This window comes from Pelophylax lessonae (genome assembly GCF_965119305.1).
Source record: "Pelophylax lessonae genome assembly, chromosome: 12".
NCBI classification, from domain to species: domain Eukaryota; kingdom Metazoa; phylum Chordata; class Amphibia; order Anura; family Ranidae; genus Pelophylax; species Pelophylax lessonae.
The window spans coordinates 24,893,348-24,913,565 of record NC_138779.1 but is presented as its reverse complement, the minus strand read 5'-3'; the positions used below and the strand labels follow the sequence as shown (position 1 = coordinate 24,913,565).

Below are 20,218 nucleotides of genomic sequence, written 5' to 3'. Positions count from 1 at the left end.
CGCGCCGCCCACAAGGGGAGGCAAGTGGTTAAGGTGGTAATTAAACTCACTTGGTTACCTATGTGCGTTATATCAGCCCCAGAACCTGTGTAATTAAAGAGGAAGTAAACCCTCCTCAGGAACTTGTACCTATAGGTAAGCCTATATTAAGGCTTACCTATAGGTACTGTAAATATCTCCTAAACATGCACCGTTTAGGAGATATTTACCTTTAATGCAGCCAGTGACGTCACTGGCGCATGCGCTCTGAAGGAACGGCAGATCGTGCCGTTCCTTCAGAGCCCCGTGCCGTGACCGTCGGCTCCCGCGCGCGTGCGCAGGAGTGACGTCACCGCGGCTCCGGCCAATCAGATGGCCGGATGCCGCGATCCCGGAAGACGGGCGACTATACATGTCGCCCGTCATAAAGGTAAGCGGACGGCACGGCGGGGGCTCGTTCTAAGGTAAGTATTTCATAATGAGCTACTATGCGATGCATACTAGCTCATTATGGGTTTCTCTTTCAGGATGTAAAGAAGAGAAAAAAAATTTTTCTCGGTGTACAACCTCTTTAATATGTGTCCTGGATTAAAGGCATGTTACATAGTTACATAGTTACATAGTAGGTGAGGTTGAATAAAGACAATAGTCCATCCAGTTCAACCTGTGTAGGTGTGTGTGGCCGTAATCATCTCACATAGCCCTGAATGTTCTGATCCCTGAGATGTACGTCTAAGAGTCTTTTGAAAGCCACCATACTTCCCGCAGAAACCACCTCTTGTGGTAGAGAATTCCACAATCTTGTAGCGGCAACCCAACCTGGAACTGGTGGTGCCCTTTCCTCCTCCCTAGGAATAAACATGCACTATGCTCGTGCAATCCATGCGTGTGTCTGGAAAGATCTTAATGCAAATAGGATAACACTTAGACATGTAAACACCATCTGATGTCTTTGGGTAATTAAAGAAACATAATTTTTTTAATTCATATAAATAACATTTGGTATTTTTGTGGTTTTTCCTGGCTGTCCTATGACTACTGAGTAACTGCAGAGCTCATTCACTCTATTAGGTTGGTGGAATGATGTAGCCTTGGGCTTTCTTAACTCTGCTCAAAGGTCTCTCCAGCAGCAGAGGAGAAAGGGTTACAGAGAATAGATTGTAGGTGGACCTCTCTGTGTTGGGAATATGCGACACTCCTCCAGAATCAGTATAAAGATAGTCAGCCTGGGACTTGCTGCATTATTCTTCATCTCCAGCTCTGATAGGCTTAGTGACCGGTGTGCGCTGCGCTACCAATGGCTCCTCCAAACTTTTCTGGCACATGGACCATGGTCAGCAATGAGAACTTTGACCGCTTCTTGCAGACTCTGGGTAAGCTATTGTCTCTATGGGTCTGATTGTTCTGTGTCTGGTGTTAGAAGAGGCTACAGGGAAAGGATGTTTGGATTTGTTATCTTCTATCAGAGTAACCTTCATCCATTTGGAGGTTACTCATGGTCAGCATTCAGTACACTCATGGAAATAAAATACCAGGCTATTTCAGAGTAGCAGATTTTCTGCAGAATTTCCAGGCAGAAGGCCATCCATCTGCCAGACTATGGTAAATTAAAGATAAAATTTAATTTATTAAAATTCTCAAGAATTGCACAATTATTAATGTGGATCAGAGCGAGTCTGACTGATGGAGGGGTAAGTAGGGGAAAGGGGAGTTGGAGCTCAACTGAAAAGGTTTCATTCTACTAGGGCCATTGGGATTGTCTCCATTGCTGTTTAAAATTCAGTGATTGCTTGATAATCTCTCAGCTATATTTAATGATAAAATCAATGCTTTTCGGAGGGTTTGAGATCCTTGGCTTAAATATATCCGCTCAAGCATTACATGTTTGAATTTTTGTGATAAATACCCCACAATCTGTTGCCGTGTGTGGGTGCTTTTTTTTTTTTTTTTTTTTTTTTTTTTTTTTTTTTTTTTTTCCATTTCATTAAATAAGACCATATAGAATTTCGACACATTTGTTTTCCTATATATTTTTACTTGAAATCTAAATGATTGGGGAAAAAAAATGTATATATTTAACTTTAAAAACACTTTTTGCTGCCACTTTAAAAATCAACATGTTGCAGCTTCCTAATTCTTTCATGCAGTGGCTGCACACCATACAATTTATTCAATTTCCTTTTTAGATTTACCTATTTAACTATATAGTGCAAGGGCCTGCTTAATTGTATGCAATTTGAACGTGTTTAGGTTTGACCTCCCATATTATTATAGTTTTTGGTCAATCTAAAGGAAATTTGTAGAGTGAGTTTGTGTGTGTGTGTGTGTGTGTGTGTGTGTATGGCCTCTTTCACACGGGCGTTTCGTATGTCACCCCATCTGTTTGCGGGTGATATACGGACATAATGCATGTCAATGGGATTGCGGATGTCAGAGGATGACCATCCGCTGACATCCGATTTGCGTCCTTTCAGTTCTGTTCTGTTTTTTGGAACGGAACAGAACCCTTTATTTGTTCTGTTCAAAAAACGGAAAGGACGCATAATCGGATGTCAGCGGTGACATCTGCAATCCCATAGACCAGGGATCCTCAAACTACGGCCCTCCAGCTGTTGCAGAACTACACATCCCATGAGGCATTGTAAAACTCTCACATTCACAGACATGACTAGGCATGATGGGAATTGTAGTTCCCGAACAACTGGAGGGCCATAGTTTGAAGATCCCTGCCATAGACCTACATTATGTCCGTATATCATCCGCAAACACGGACCGCATGACACAAGTGTCATCCGTGTCCGTTTAAAAAAAAAAAAACACTGACGAACTACAAAAACGGAGCGCCCGTGTGAACGAGACCTATGTGTTGTGTTATTTCCTTCCACCCGGTGATCTGGCCAGTAACACACCTGTATTACAGTGCCCCGCACTCTGGAAGAAGGGACACCTTGGACAGCAGCATTGTCAGTCTGGGGGGGAGGGGAGCGTTTGGGCTCTTTCACACGGGCGATCCGCCTGTCAGGGTTTTTTTTTTTTTTTAGGCGGATCTGATCGGATGCCCCATTCAGCCCTATGGAGCAGCGGAGACATGTCTGCTGCCATCCGCATCTGATCCTGTCCGTGAAACCCTATTTTTCATCTGTCCTGGGTATCGGATGAGAGCGGACAGGCGGTCCGCTCTCATCCGATTCCCCATAGAGAGCAGCGGGGCTCTGACACCTCCCTCTCCGCACACAGTGCGGAGACGGAGCTGTCATCCACCGGCTCAGCGGAGAACGGCGGATCGATTCCCCGCTGAGCAGAGCATGGTCTGCAACGGAATGCAGACCGTGTGAAAGAGCCCTTACAGGCGCTTGAAAATTTGGATGCTAATCTTTTAATCAGTTATAATCGTTTTTATAAAAAAAAAAAAAAAAAAAAAAACTGATCCTTGCAAGCACCCCTGTAAATGGTTTGTCTCAAACCTCTAACTGCTACATCTGAAGGACAGCTTGTTCTGTGTGTGTGGGGGGGGGGGGGGAATCACAAAGTGAGGCTTAAAAAGAAGAAAAACCCTGCTGCTCCTAGAGAAGCTTGGTGTCTTGCCTGCAGAAGCATCTCATGTTATCCTATGTGTCCGTGCACATTAGGTAGTCTAAAGCCCCGTACACACGTAAATATTCGGCCGATTGTAGGCTTTTTAGTATGATGCTTCCGACAGCCGACAGCGCATTTTCGGCCGAACAGAATCTGTTGTGCAGGCATTAAAATTTTTGTTGGCCAACACCAGAACGGCCGATTGTTCCTCAGTCAGTACAGATTTCGGCCGACAGACAGCAGATTAGCAAGACTGAGCATGCTCAGAAAAGAAAAAACACAAGGAAAGTTAACCATCACATGACATCACTTCTGCAGTCGGCTATTGTTGGCCGACAAAATTCGTGTCCAGTCTTTTGCAGTTTTCAACAGACAAGACAGCCCTCGGACAAAAGACGGCCGATCGTTCGGCCGACGATCAGTACGTGTGTACGGGGCTTAAAGGTGTTTTTTTAAGCTCAGTGTTCAGAGGCAGAAAAAATTAAAAAAATTCTGTTTTGCGTCCTTTATTTTATTTTTATTTTTTTTTTTTGCAGAGAAAAAACGCTACACGCTCCTAACAGCTAGTTTAAAAAAAAAAAAATGCTTATTTTCCTCTTAAACCAGCCTTTTCTGGTACTAACTACTATGCCAAACATATACATTATAGTTGGACATTTCAGGGGTGGAAAAAGCACAAGCCCATAATGTATTAAAGTGGAACCAAAGGCAAAAGAGCGGGTTATAACCCTCTGTTTGGCCACCTGTGTCTCATTGGGGCACTTCTCTTCACTTCCTGTCCCGTAGCAACAGAAATAGAGTGGGGGGGGGGGGGGGTTAAATCCCTGGTGGTCACCAGAACTAGTTTCCCCTTTATTCCTGTTCTGGTGACTAGGATTTTCTTTCACTCTCGGTGATATGACCTCTGTCTGGTTTTTGTCCCATTTGAGTTGAGACCAGCCTTTGTAGAACTACAGACAAAATGGTGTTTTTTTTTTTTTTGTTTTTGCAACAAAAGTAGAGTTAAGCCCCGTACACACGTACTGATCGTCGGCCAACGATCGGCCGTCTTTTTTCCTGGGCTGTCGTGTCTGTTGAAAACTGCAAAAGACTGCACACGAATTTTGTCAGCCAACAACAGCCGACTGCAGAAGTGATGTCATGTGATGGTTAACTTTCCTTGTCTTTTTTCTTCTCTGAGCATGCCCAGTCTTGCTAATCTGCTGTCTGTCGGCTGAAATCTGTACTGACTGGCGAACAATCGGCCGTTCTGGTGTTGGCCAACAAAAATTTTAATGCCTGCACGACAGACTCTGTTCGGCCGAAAATGGGCTGTCGGAAGCATCATACTAACAAGCCTACAATCGGTTGGCGGCCGAATATTTACGGCCGACGATCAGTACGTGTGTACGGGGCTTTACTCTTTAATGGTACTGCAAGTGCAATGCATTTTTTTCCCGCATGTGGGTGTGTGTTTTTTTTTTTTTTTTTTTTTTTTTTTTTTTTTGCGTGCTCTGAAGACATCCAGGTGTAAATGGAGCCTTATGAGAAGCTCTACCAGCAGCAACTTGTCTTGTAGTTAGCTCTCCAGGACATTCTTCAGGAGCTAGGCCTTCCCCCCCCCCTCCCCTCCCTTCCCCTCCTTTTACTGCTTCACTCTTCCTAGATGTAGCCTCTGAGATAGGGGCACCCTCCTTGGACAGCAAGCCCGAGAGGCACAGCTTTGTGTCCTGGCAGCAGCCCAGCAGATAAAGACCTTCCTGGAAAGTAACCCAATTTTATAAAGCCATTCCCAGCATTCACCACTAGCTGTAAACCACCTAGTGGTTGGCCAGGGAAATGCACATATTCATAACTCCATACTATTGCAGCCTGTTGCTCTATATCAGTGATGGTGAGCCTTGGCCCCCCAGATGTTTTGGAACTACATTTCCCATAATGCTCATGTTCTCTGCAGTGTAGTTGAGCATCATGGGAAATGATGACGAACCTTGGCACCCCAGATGTCTTGGAACTACATTTCCCATAATGCTCATGTTCTCTGCAGTGTAGTTGAGCATCATGGGAAATGATGGCGAACCTTGGCACCCCAGATGTCTTGGAACTACATTTCCCATAATGCTCATGCTCTCTGCAGTGTAATTGAGCATCATGTGAAATGGAGTTCCAAAACATCTAGGGTGCCAAGGTTCACCATCACTGCTCTATAATGCTGGTGAACACTCCCCATAAACTAGACGTAAGTAAATGGTCTAGGCCAGTGGTCAATGGTGAGGGGGTGGGGTGGTTGTTGCACCATTCCTCCCACTGACACCAGCAATGGGGCACTGTTTACTGACACTGGGAATTTTTCTACTCCCAACTGGCCACAGCCAACCTCCCCCCCCCCCCCCCCCCCCAAAAAAAAAAGCCTAAAGGACAATTACTAGCCCTTTAAAAAAAAAAAAGTTTGGTCTAAGAGGAAACCAAACAAATGCAGAATGATCCAACTATGAGCTGACTACAGCCTAGCTACAACACTAAATTTAAGTTGGGGACAAATATGCCAAACTGTGCCCCCCCCTTCCCTTGGGGTCAAGGCGTCCCCCAATCCCTGCAATAAACCATTGCACCCAGGGCAATCGTCCCTCCTGCCCACCCCTTGTAATGGCCCTGCTTCTATTGGAGGGTCCTACACAACCTTCTGACCACTTCTAGATGTGGTATGTAACAAACCTTAAATTGGAGTAGCAAAACAATGGTAATGCATAAAATCAATTGCTCCTGATTGCAGAGCGTGGCTTTTTTTTCTGGGGTAATAATGAGCGCCTATCGGTGCCTGAGGTGCCCATTACCACAAATACGTTCCAGCTTGTTGGACAATCTGTGCAGGCAGGCTTGATCTTCTCTAGGCTGGATAGAAAGGCATAGTTGCCAACATTTGAAAAAAATTGCCAGGGACACTTTGCAGCACAGCTATCAATTACCACACCCACTTCCCTGAAGCTCCGCCCACACTGCATAATTAATCCCCGCCTACTTATCAGATTATAGAGTCTACTCAATATAGAGAGAATTACAGGAAATTAAAAAGGGAATTTCAAACTTTTAAGGCCACAATAGCAGAGTTGGCATAAGTCTCCCATTCAGCTGCACTACTTCTGGGTAACATTTATGGGCAGCCCAATAACAGGCGCTTCCAGGGACAATATAAATTACCTGGGACAGGCTTCTATTTGCAGGGACTGTCCCAGGAAAAAAGGGACAGTTGGCAAGTATGGAAAGGCTGTACATTGTGGAGAATTCTAGAGCTCTATAAGGGAAAGATGTGTGCCAGCCATCCTTCTCAGACTGGTCTACTTATCTCTGTGGCCAGGCTTACCTGTACTATAAAGCTTACCTGTAATATAAAGCTATCACTGTAAGCTACAGCTTGAGGTTTGTGTTCAGATTTCAGACCTTCTAGCTATAAACTTGTATGACTCACTGTGTAGCTGGGAACAAATCTGCCTAATTACAATATTGGCTTTCAGCCAACCGCATCCTCCAACTGCGCCGAGGACTGGGTGATTATGGCTCTAGGAATTTGAGTTTTGTAGATTTAAAGTGATATTAAACCCACAACAGTTAAATCTGTGTGCATGCAGTAAAGCATGCTTGTTATATTTACTGTGGAACCTAAAGGGGTAATCATCTGCATTGCATAAAAAGGTGGTTTGATCCTGTCTTCTGATCCTCCCCTTCTTCCTCTGTCCCCAATCAATCTGGGTATAGAACAGAGCCTTGGGGGCACTCTGCACATGCTCAGTTTGTGTGGTGTTTTTTGTTTTTTATTTCTTATGTAGGGCCAATCAGCACTGTCCAGACAGGTCAGGGGTCCTGCAGCCTCATAGGACATTCAAAGGAGAATGAAAACTCCTCCAAGCTTTAATCGGACATGGATAGAAGTCCCAAGCTCTAACTGCTGATGAGAAAGGGTATTTGGCAATTTTATAGTTTGATAAAAATTGCATTTCCGTGTACTGTGGGAGACCAGATATAGTGAATGCAGGCTCCTGGGTTTAGTAACACTTTTTTTTTTTAAGCACTTTCATCAGCTGATTTAAATGCTTACTTAGTGTGACGGGACCGACCCACAGTGTGCTTAAGTGCTTCTGTCAGTATACCCCTTCCTCCAGTCTTCAACATAGATATCAGATATTATAGCCGCATAACATACAAGACTAGCCTACAACTTAGCTTGTATGAGATCTGGAACTATTTATTGCGCAAACTCACACAGAATAAATACCACACAGGAGGACATTCACCTCCTGTTCATATTACCCTAACAATACAAACTGCACACAGAAACATAACTCGCCATCTGGGCAAACCATAAGTGAAATGGAATCCACACCTAGACAATGTATTGTATAACCAGGATCTCATTCCAGGGCAGACTACCAGCATCAAACTCATAATAATGTGTATTGCACTTTATAAGTATAAAACACATCCCCCACAGTAGACAATAGGTGCGTTAATTATCACAATTAACAATGTGTGGAAGACAGGTGGTTGAGCTGATATTCACATCTGCTAGGAGTCTGACTGTGTGGAGCAGTTCTTAATGGTTATAGGGCAGGTATGTCCTAACAGGGACCCCGGGCCTAGAGTCCCAGAGTCTGTATGTCTTGGGGAGATGTGGAACGTTACTTCCAAGGGTCCCCCCAGAATACACCTCCACAAAGAATAGTGTTTCTGTAAATGCTAGGGCCATAGTCAGTAGGCAAGAGGCTAGCCTGTAGTCCCCTCCAAAAGCCCCTGTCCTGAATGAGTTTGTCATACTCAGGATGCAGCTTCTTTATCTTTTTTCCCTTTCCTCTGTTCCAGTTTAGGCTGGTGCCATGACCGCTGCCCCCAGGATTCCTGTTTCAAGGTGGCTATTTTCTTTTGCAGCATCCTTTTGGAGCCACCCTTGCATGCAAAAGCTAGAGCTTTGTCTCCCTACACTGTATGCATCAATGGATACACACAGCCTTGTAACCCAGAAAGGCAAGACTCCCCCCCCCCCCCCCCCGCTCCCCCCCCGCTCCTTCCTCCTAACCCTCCCTTCTCCAAGACTGGAGACTGTGCTGCCCTCTGTTAACTCTTTCCTGTGAAGATTAGACGTTCAGGGAAGCAGCACAGAGAAAGCGGGAGCCATCAACATTGGAGTAGTACTCATTTGGCTGTACTTCCCCTGTGAAATACAGGAGTGCAGTTTGTTTTGCACTCCTGTGACCCATTTTCAGCTGACATCTTGCTGTCAGTGGGGAAAGATCATGACCATATTGCCGGCATCCACTCAGAAGCTTTGACTGGCACCCAGCTCAGCCTCTTAGCAATGCGCTGAGACCCCGGGCCAACCACTCCTTCCCCCTACACAGCCCAGCGCTCCAGTGAGCATGGGGAAGGGGCAGGCAGAGCAGAGAGCCGCTGACTGACAGTCGCCAGCTCCCTACTCTCGGAGCGCTCAGTGGTGTTTGATCACTCAGTTCTCACCCTGAAGCCTGGTACACACAATGAGATTATCGGATGAATGACTGTGGGGTGTGTGTTTGGGGGGGGGGGTGGATAGAGTGGGGAGAGATGGGATCGCTTGTCAGTGTTTTTTTTTTTTTTTTTTTGCTGTCTGTTAGGGAGATTCGCCCTCTCTATTTGTCCTGTTTACCATTATCCTATGTTTTGGGTTGTCCACAGCAAAGTAACAGACGGATAATCTTCCAATGGGGACACTAGTTCTGGTGACCTGGAGGTCCCCCAAGGAACTCCCTTAATTTGCAGGGATTTCCTCTCACTTCCTGTTTGGCTATGGGACAGGAAGTGAAAGGAAATCTCCACAATGAGACACAGATGGCCAAAAAAAAAAAATCTTGACGGGGGTTACCACCTTCCCATAATCTATCCAAAATTAAGAAACGTTTTTGCCTAGAATTCTACTTTTAACCTTCACTTCCTGTCCACTGGCCACAACAGGGAGGGAGAGGAAATCTTGCCTCTCCTGCATCTGTGGCACCCCTTAATCTCTGCCCCCACTTTGTCTTTTGAGAGGACAAAACTACTCCTACAGATCCTGCGCTGCTCTGTGCAGCCATAGCACCTCCCTCGTCTCCGCCTCCTCTGGTGTTGGCATTCATCTGACTCCAGCCCTCCTCCAGACCCGGCACTTCTTCTTTGCTGCAGCAGCACATGTAAGAAAGGGTGGAGGACACTTGATGTTTGTGTGGGGGCTTTTAACATCTGATGGGGGGGGGGGGAGGGGAGGGTGGATGCTTTGAAAAATCTAGTCTTAAAGATGCAACCTTTTGAGGGCATTCAACCTACTGATGTGGCACAGGATGAAACTAGTTTTGACACCCTAGAAATAGAGGGTGAATCTTCCTAACGGGGGGGGGGGGGGGGGGCACAGACTGCAATGAAAACTGACAGGGTTTCTAATCCCTCTCCACTCAATTTATGGGCAATAAGCAAAACCTTTCTTAACCACTTAAGCCCCGGAAGATTTTACCCCCTTCCTGACCAGGGGGAATTTTGCGATTTTAGGTGGACAATTGCACGGTCGTGCGACGCTGTACCTAAATGAATCTAACGTCGTTTTTTTTTTTTTTTTTTCCCCACAAATAGAGCTTTCTTTTGGTGGTATTTGATCACCTGTGCTTTTTTACACAAAAAAAAAAAGACACTGGGAGGGAAGGGGTTAACTTTATTGGGGAAGGAGGCGTTAAGGGTGTCCCTAGGGGCGTTTTTCTAACTGTGATTGGATGTGGCTTTACATGTAACAGCACAGATCAACGGTCCTACATAGCAGGACCGTTAGATCAGTGCTGTTACACAGGGAAGAATGACAGGCGGCTTTGTTTACACTAGTTGTTTACACTAGTCTCCCTTCACTGCGGACGATCGTAAGTGACCAGCGGACATCAGGTCCGCCGGTCACACGCACAGAGGTGTCCATGAACGAGCCAAGGTGGGAGCGCGCCTCCAGCGGCGCGCGCCCGCCCGCTATTGGCTCCCAGGCTAGTGACGTACTGGTACATCACTTTGCCTGGCCGGGGCTGACCTCCGCAGTATATTTACTTGCGGCGGTCGGCAACCGGTTAAAAGTCTTGGCTCTTCGTAAATGTTTCTGGTGCAGACTAGGGAGAAAAGGCTCATTTCTGTAATGTGCAACGGCCAGACTTTTCCAAACCTTTCTGATAACAAGATCTCCTGTTACAAGACGGTAACAAGACCTACTTGTCCATATGATGCATCACTGGTATTAAGCTATGAATGTTCTACCCTCGTTTCAGGTATAGACATTGTCACCAGGAACTTGGCCAAATTTGTTAAACCTCAGAAGGTCATAGAACAAGATGGAGACTCATTCGTCATCCGGACACTCAGCACTCTGCGCAATTACCGGGTCCAGTTTACCCTAGGACAGGAGTTCGATGAAGACACCAAGGGCCTAGATAACCGAAAGTGCAAGGTATGACAAGTGGCGTGATGACGTCCTGAGCTACAGGCAGACTAGAGAAGCCTGTCTCCTGCAAATATGCTGCAGAGAATGTAGGGGGGGGGGGGAACCCCAAAACTCATGGGTTTCAGTAACATTTTGACTGTGGAAGCCAGATTGAAAAATTTATTTATTTTACAAACCTGTCGGTAGAAAGACGTGTTTGGAGAGCAATACAGTAACATGGTGTTGGTTTTCAAAACAATTGCTCTAACTGGCTAAGGACTTGTAATACAATTTTTTTTTTTTTTTATATATGTTTTACAAAGGGTGGGACCTATCCAGGGCAGCCTTCAGAAATTTTTGGGCCCCTTACCCCCCCCCCCCCCTTTCTCTGCTCACCAGCATTCCTCAGGGCACACCTACCATGTCCTCCATTGCAGGAGAATAGTTCTAGTAAATGCCGCCCCTCCTGTCCAGGCGTGAACAGATGGAGATCATATGATGTCCTTGGGCTGGAAGTGGTTAAACATCATTAAAATCACTGCTCCTGTAACTATCTTGTTTTTAAAATAAATACATTTTTACATTGGTACATGCCACCCACATTTTTGCATTGGTAACATGCAACCCAGGGCAGTGCCTGGACCCCCATACCCTTTTATGGCCAAAAACTTGCATATAAGCCTTCAAAATGGGGACTTTTGCTTTTTAATTTTTCAGGTTCAGGTTCAGGTCCCATAGGGGCATTCGACCCAACTCTATACATGATTATTGCACATTGTATGGATGTGAAAAATAAAAGATACAGGAAGGAATGTTCACAATGCCTTTTTAAGTTACCAGCAGATGGCAGTCTAACACTAGTAAAATGGCAGTTAAACCAAGTAGTGTATACAGTGATCAAATCCACCCCCCCTGCTGATTTTGTACGTTTGCCCACTGACAAAGAAATGATCAGTCTATAATTTTAATTTTTTTTTTTTTAACAGTGAGACCCAGAATAACAAATATCCAGAAAAACACATTTAAAAAAAGTTCTAAATTGATTTGCATTTTAATGAGTGAAATAAGTATTTGAACCTTCGCAAATCATGACTTGGTATTGCAAGGTGGCAAAACTCTTGCTGGCAATCACAGGTCAGACGTTTCTTGTAGTTGGTTACCAGGTTTGCACACATCTCAGGAGGGATTTTGTTCCACTCCTCTTTGCAGATCCTCTCCAATTCATTAAGGTTTCGGGGCTGACGTTTGGTAACTCGACCCTTCATCTCCCTACACATAATTTTCTATAGTATTAAGGTCTGTAGACTGGCTAAGCCACTCCAGGACCTTAATGCGCTCCTGCTTGAGCCACTGCTTTGTTGCCTTGGTTGTGTTTTGGGTCATTGTCATGCTGGAATACCCATCCACGACCCATTTTCAATGCCCTGGCTGAGGGAAGGAGGTTCTCACCCATGATTTAATGTTACATGGCCCTGTCCGTTATTCTGTCCTCTTAGCAGAAAAAAACAACCCCAAAGCATAAGGATTCCATCTCTCATAGGCAGCATTCCTCCCCCGCCAAACATGTTGAGTTGATGCCAAAGAGCTTGATTTTTGGTCTCATCTGACCACAATACCTTCAACCAGTTCTCCTCTGAAGATTGCTAATGAACATCTGAATGATTCAGACAGGCCTGTACATGTGATTTCTTGAGCAGGGAGACCTTGCGGGCGCTGCAGGATTTCAGTCCTTCTCGGCGTAGTGTGTTACCAATTGTGTTCTTGGTGACTATGGTCCCAGCTGCCTTGAGATCATTGACCAGATTCTCCCGTATAGTTCTGGGCTGATTCCTCATGATCTTTGAAACTCCGCAAAGTGAGATCTTGCATGGGACCCCAGACGTAGGGAGATTGACAGTTATTTTGTGTTTCTTCCATTTGCGAATAATCGCACCAACTGTTGTCACCCTCTCACCAAGCTGCTTGGCGATGGTCCTGTAGCCCATTCCAGCCTTTTGTAGGTCTTCAATCTTGTCCCTGACATCCTTGGACAGCTCTTTGGTCTTGGCCATGGTGGAGAGATTGGAATCTGTGGACAGGTGTGTGGGTTTTTTTTTTTTTTTTTAACAGGTAACAAGCTGAGATTAGGAGCACTCCCTTATAATAGAAGTGCTCCTGATCTCAGTTACTTACCTGTATAGAGGACACCTGAGAGCAAGAAATCTTGCTTATAGGGAATCTAATACTTATTTCACTCATTAACATGCTAATCAATTTAACTTTTTCTGAAATGCTTTTTTCTGGATTTTTTTTTTTTTTTTTTGTGTTCTTTCTCACTGTTAAAATAAACCTACTATTAAAATTATAGCCCATCTTTGTCCACAAAATCAGCAGGGGATCAAATTATTTTTACCCTCACTGTAAAATAAGATCTTCACACAAGACCCCTCCATTACTGCAAGGTATTATACCACCTCTTTTGGAGTCTGCTTTAGTCGGGGCTTTTTTTCTCAGAGAATAGGTGCAGGAACTCCCACTTTCGGAGTGACCCCTTGTCTCCACCTCCTTCCTACCTCCGAGCACCGTTCCTAGGTTCACCCCCCCTACCCACCTCACAGTACTGCCCCTTTTTAGAGCATACAGAATCAAGTATCATTTGTGGTACTAAGTAGTTTGTATGGGATTTGTTAACGATAACAAGAAAAGCAGTAAAACAAAGGACCCCCCAGAAACAGTAGATCCCACCAGCAACAATGGACCAGCCAGAACAAAATACCCACAGACAACAATAGACCCTCAGCAGCAACAGCAGATCTCCCCACAGACAGCATCAATAGACCCTCCAGAAGCCATTTACAATAGACGGTTCCCTCAACAGTAGATCCCGCTCAGCAACAACTGACCCCCCCCCCCAAGCAATGTATCACCAACCCCAGCAACAATAGACCCCCTCTGTAAAAAAATAGATCCCCTTCCGGAGACAATGGGTCCCCCAGGAGCAACAGTAGACCTCCCCAGCAACAATAAACCCCCCGCAAAAATATATCACCTCCAGCAACAATAGATCCCCCACCAGCCAGCACCAAAAGATGCCCATAGCAAAGCCCAGCACCCTTTGCCATTACATACATTCAGTGCTGGAACTGCGTTCCCACTGAAAAAAAGCCCTGGCTTTAGTACATTCAGCCATCTGGTTTGCTTAAACTGGCCCCCATACATTATACAATTTTCTTGTTCAATTTACTTTTAGTTTTATCTTCAACTAATGTAGTGCAAGGGCCCTACCTCATTGCAATTGAAAGTGTTTAGGTATGAGCTCCTGTTATGTGGCTTTGGTAAACCTAAAGGAAAATTGTATAATGTATGGCCAGCCAGCCTTAGATTCCGAAGGTGTGTGTTTTTTTTTTTTTTTTTTTTAGTTGTCATTTTTCCTATTTTGGCGTTTTTGGACCTTTTTTTTTTTTTTAATATTTCAAAAAAAAAAGTAAAACGTGCATGGCTCCATATATTATATTTATTTTTCTGAGCAGAGTCTGGTCACTTGGGACAATGGACGACTAGTCTGCGTTCAGAAAGGAGAGAAGAAGAACCGGGGTTGGGTCCACTGGCTGGATGGCGATGATCTACATCTGGTATGTCCATGCTGTCTTCTATCCTAAACTCCTCATTGATGGACATTAATTTGTTATCCCACATAATGCTGGGGAATTGGTGAGCGGACTAACAAGGTGCCATTTTAGGGGCAATGGATATAGTTGGGCGACCTCCATTCTTTAGTTTTTGGCTACCCTTTAAAACAATGTCTTCTGAGGGTGTAGTAGGACTTTGCTGTCCTTATCCTGAAACACTATTTGGCTTGCCGCAATTGCCTTGAGTCACTGCTCTGGAACAAGCAAGTGAAGTCAGAGCTGATCTGGATATTTGCTTTCAGTTGGTGACTGGGGAAAGCGCTAAAAGAAATGCAAATCTACAACGGCCAGGCGAGCAGCAATTTTGGGAGAGGACAACTACTTTACAGCCTACGTGGTCCCTCAAGACAGGTTTTTCTGGGAAGCGGGAACATGGATCAATGCCCCCCCCCCCCCCCCCAGTACACAAGCACTGGCTAGGTACACTGTTACCCTTTGATCACCCCTGATAATGCCTTCCCTGCCAGTGTCATTATTACAGTGACAGTGCACTGGTCCCCAAAAAGTGTCCAAGTGTCTGATTTTTTTTTTTTTTTTTTTTGTCTGCCACAATATCAGTCCCGATATGTCACTGGTCACCACTATAACTGTTGACCAAACCATTCAATATATGCTTATTGGGATTTTGTTTTACCAAAAAATATGTAGTTGAATACATATTGGCCTAAATTGCAGAATACATATTGGCCTAAATTTATGAAATTATTTATTGTGCAAAAAATAATAGGTTATCAAATGCCACCAAACGAGAGCTCTATTTGTAAGAGGGCGGGGGGGGCGACACCAATTTAGTTTGGGTATAGCGTTGCACGACCGCGCAATTGTCAGTTAAAATAACATAGCCATATCACAAGAAAATGACCTGGTCAGGAAGGGGGGTAAATCCTCCGGTGGTTAAAGTTCAGTTGTCCTTTCAAGTATGAGCATTCAAATGGTCTATAACTGGGGGGGGGGGGGGGGGACTTGGGACTATGCTGATTCTTTGTAATCGGTCATTAAGATGCCAAGCTTGGCATTCCATTCTGATGTGTGGGTGCAGTTAGATATGAGTAGGTCGCTGCTGGAATGCCAGGAAAAACGCCATGCTGGAATATGGAGAGGAGTGGCTGCAGCTGTTGGATTTCTTGTTCAGCCTGTTACCGCCCATCACATACTAAGCATGGCATAGAATCTGCCCCGACTGACCTAGGCAACTGTCACTCCACATGTGACTATTAAATACCTTACTGTCCTCTTTACACTCCAGATGCAAAACAAATAATGGTAATTGTCTATTAGTAGGGCATTTTAGTAGTAGAGCCACAGGGCATCATTGCAAATTAAGAGTGACTAGGAAGTCAGTGATGTTGTTATCTCTGCTACCTGCGCTTATTTTTCCTATTTACATTGATGCCCTCTAACTCCTGAAATACCTACAGTCGAATTTTTTTTTTTTTTTTTTTTTTTTTTTTTTTTTTTATTAAAGGCATCATTGATAAACAAACCTACATTGTCTACAATACAATAATAATGAGAACATTGTAGTCACATCTTATTATCCCAAAAAGAAACCTGTTGATGCCTTCACCTATTTTATCCCTCATTTACCATAAAAACAAAACAAAAAAAAAAAATTATATTCGTTTTTGCTGTAAAACCGAGAGACCAACCCATTTTGGGGGGGCACATTTTTACTCTGCTATAAAGACTAGCCAATGAGAATCTAAAGGTCTTCATCAGTTAAGACCGATATGTATTCTGCTACATATTTTTGTTTTAAATAAAAAATCCCAATAAGCATTTGATTTGGTTTTGCCCAAAAAGTAAGGGACTTACTTTATGCTTTTTTTTTTTTTTTTTTTGTAACGGAGGGGATCAGCGACTTGTAGCGGGACTGCGACTGAATTTTGGGACACTAACTGACACTCTGTGGGAACCAGTGACACGAATACAGTAATCCAGTGCTAAAAATATGCACTGTCACTGTACTAATGACACTGGCTGGGAAGGAGTTAAACATCAAGGGGTTTAACTGTGTGCCTAGCCAGTGTTTATGTACTGTGTGAGAGGTGCTTTTAGTAGGGAAAGGCATGGATCCTAGTCTCTGCTTTGCAGGAACACAGGATCCATGCCTTCCCTACTGACAAAACGGAAATCTACCTTGTTCACATAGGCAGAGTACGGCAATCTACCTTGTTCACGTAGGTAGATGACCACTCTGGCTCACTGCCTAATGATCGGCGGGAGTCGGTGGACATTGAGTCTGCGGTACCCGCAGGATTAGCTCCACCCCCCACCCCCCCGTGTCTAATCACAGCGGAAACGGGGCGCAGGCAGTGCGTATGCGCGTCCCCGACCCGGTAGTGTTGCTGGTGCAGAGCTGCCGCCCTAAAAGATGTATTAATTATTACAGAGATGCATTTATTTGGGCCTTCCATATCTGCCTGGCGTTCAGCTTTAAGGCCCAACCTTTGGGAAACTTGCAAATTCTTTTTAAATCAAAACATTTCGCACCCAATTCAACAGAAAACCACTTTACAATTGTCAGATGGTGAAGCTGCAGTACCAGAAGTGTAAAACTTCCACACAATATTCAATCCTTTTGCTTTGTAAAGGGGAGATAAAAAAGGGTGACTCCTATTGCAGATGGAGATTACAAAATACTTTCTCCCACAGCTAAAGAAACCCATTAAAGTGGAGTTCCGGCCTATTTTGCAACTTTAGTGATTTCTGGAGTGCTCGCTATGCTGATCAACAATTGGGCATTTTCAATTTTTTTTGGGCATCCCTTACCTTATTTTCAGGGCATTTTTATTGTACTTCCTCCTTCTCCCCCCTCTGTGGCCACGGCCACCGACATCACTTCCGCCTTTGCATTGCATCCTGGGAGCTGTTTGTCATCACTCCCAGGAGGCTGGAATCAGGAAGAACTCCCAGAACACTCCCTGGAAACAGGAAGAAGGACACAGCGGATTACACTGCAGCTTCAGATGCCCACATCTAAGATGGCCACGCCCAGACAGTATTTTTAAAAGTAAGATTTTGACTAAAATCCAATACTGTACACCTTGTAAGTATGAGAATAGCGGTTCTGTAAAGGGCGATGGATTAGTATTATAGGGGTATTTTTATTTTAAAAAAGGTATTTGAGGCTGGAACTCCACTTTAAGTTCTAAAAGGTACTTCTATTTGGGGGGTCTATTCCACTCCTTGCTATTTGTCACGTAAAGCTGGAGCCTTTTTGTATATAAATGCTGGTTGATTGGGAAAAACTTGGGCTAAATGTTGTTGTTGTTGTCGTTCCAGTGCGTGCATATAATTTTAGTTTTTCTCCAGATATTGTACTCCCAATATTACTGCGCTTTTGCACATAAAAAAATAAATAAAATTAGTCACTGTTTTTTTGCGAGTGCGGCATTAAACTTCTCTCTTGCATTGGGGTTGCGCCCGCACTGCAAAGTTGACTGCTTGTTTAGGTCAATGGGGAAAAGACTTGTCTACCTCATCCTCTGCTCCTCAAATGCTGCTAGACCGATTTCCCCACAGCATCTTCTCACCCATGGTCCAGCAGTCCACGGTCCTGAACCGCAGACCAAGGAAGGGTCTGTAGCCCTGAACTGGAAGTGTTGGTGCAGATGGACAGTAGACTGCCAGAGCATGGGAAGTGCCACCTGCTGATGGAGTGGAGGATCAGGTAAGCAATGGTGCTTTAACAATCCTGAAACTGTGAACCCCCCCCCCCCCCTCCCCATGTTGGTATCAGTGTGGCATAGATCCTGACCCCCCCCCCCCCAAACAATGGGGCACTAGTCCTGTCTGGTGGCAATGATGGGAGACTAATCCTCCCATTAATACCAATGGTCAGGGCCATCTTACCGAATAGGCACACTGGGCAGTTGCCCGGGGGCCCCACCTGCCCAGCGCCCTAGCCAAGCATTAGTCCAGAATCCTGTGTGCATCCAGCCGCTGAACTTTGCAGGTAAGCAAGCGCCTATTGGCCCTGCACTGCTGTCATGCCACTTGGGCCGTGGAGGGGGAGCCCAAAACTGCAGGAATGCCTCCACGGAAACAGGCGCGCACACACAGGACAGTCAAGTCTGACTCCCGTCAGTGTGTTCACCGGACCCAGCCGCGGAACTTGGAAGCTGTCATTAGCCTGGCACTGCTGTAACAATAAATATCGCCTTATTGATGATTTTCATTTTTATTCTCATGAGTGATTGTGTAGGCAGGGCCCCAGTGCACTGCATTGCCCGGGGCCCTTTAATGCTCTTAAGATGGCACTGCCAATGGTGGGGCACTATTCCTCCCGCTGACCCCAGTATGGTGGGGCACTATTCCTCTGCCTAATACAAATAATGTGGCATTGTTTATTCCCACTGGCCACAATTTGACCCCCTAAAGTTTGGAGAACAGTAAGTGGCCCTTTGTTTAAGTTTGGAAACCCCAGCTCTGACTAAAGGGGCAGTTAACCTTTGCAGTGTGTCTTTGGATCTGTCAAGTTTCGATGCATTCTTTCTTCCAGCTGTCAATCTAAATGCCCTAGCATGAGTAGCTCACTATGGCAGGTGACTATTGTTTCCAATATATAAAAGCTTAACGTGGCTTAACCCCTGTAATTCTGACCTTCTCTCTCCGCAGGAGCTGAGCTGTGAGGACCAGGTGTGCAGACAAGTGTACCGGCGAGTGCAGGAGGCTTGCTGACGTGACGTGTCCTCAATCTGTCTGGGTGCTGCCTGAAGACAAAAGCAAATGTTGGAAGAATGATCTATGCAATTTACTGTTATTTCCACTAGATATTTATTTTTTATAAGACTCGTAAACTGCTGTGTAACTTGGTATTGCAGTCATTGGGGTAAAGAATTGTGAATACTCTCCTGTTAAAGAAAATATATCTTGTCTTGTATAATTTCTGCATAGTAAGGACACTGCAGACAATTGGCCTCATCCACATAGTAAATATATGGCTAAAGAGAATTTCCATTGTTGGCAAGGTAAATGTGTAACAAGTGCTCTGCATTAGCAATTATGCAGATTGAGAATGTTGAAACTTTGCGTGCCAGGTAATTGTAGTGTGTGGAGAATACTTCAGCTTGTGGCCTTGGAAGGAAAGGGAACATTCTCTGTTGCACATTCTTGGGGTGCATTGTCCTCCATCAGTGGCTAACTGACTGGCGCCTTAGCCAAGGTCTTTTCATGGCAAAGTCTGATGTGGCTGGAAAAGAGGGGACCATTCTATAAATGTGACCACACTAGAACGGACTTGAGATTACTATATTACGATTGTGTATATAAACCCCCCCCATCAAAAATAAACCTTGACTCTTCTTCTTAGAAGGCATTCATTGTCTTTATTTGGGAATTTTCTTGGGGTTTTCTTGATAGATTTTTTTTTGTTTTCTGGGGGGGGGGGGGGGTTATATTCCCGGGGTAAAGGGTATGGGCAAAGGGTATATCCTTTTTCCTAGGTGTTTGGTCACGAAAAATCCTTTTTAGATTCTTGGCTATACAAATCCACCGCATATATATATATATATATATATATATATATATATATATATATATATATATATATATATATATATATATA

At 44.6% G+C, this 20,218-nt stretch overlaps 1 protein-coding gene across 1 annotated transcript; it reads left to right on the top strand.

The window, feature by feature from the left end:
• The first annotated feature begins 1,201 nt into the window (after positions 1–1,201).
• RBP7 (retinol binding protein 7) lies at positions 1,202–19,425 on the top strand. Its single transcript, XM_082273231.1, has 4 exons — positions 1,202–1,352; positions 10,830–11,008; positions 14,491–14,592; positions 19,270–19,425. The coding sequence occupies exons 1-4, from the start codon at positions 1,277–1,279 to the stop codon at positions 19,330–19,332; spliced, it is 420 nt and encodes a 139-aa protein (XP_082129357.1). The 5' UTR covers positions 1,202–1,276; the 3' UTR covers positions 19,333–19,425.
• The last annotated feature ends 793 nt before the right edge of the window (positions 19,426–20,218 follow it).

Excerpts from the sequence above, each read along its gene's own strand:
- RBP7 (XM_082273231.1), top strand. The coding sequence starts at position 1,277 with ATGGCTCCTCCAAACTTTTCTGGCACATGGACCATGGTCAGCAATGAG. Across the intron at positions 1,353-10,829 it reads CCGCTTCTTGCAGACTCTGG|GTATAGACATTGTCACCAGG; the intron begins GTAAGCTATTGT and ends CCCTCGTTTCAG. Across the intron at positions 11,009-14,490 it reads TAGATAACCGAAAGTGCAAG|AGTCTGGTCACTTGGGACAA; the intron begins GTATGACAAGTG and ends TTTTCTGAGCAG.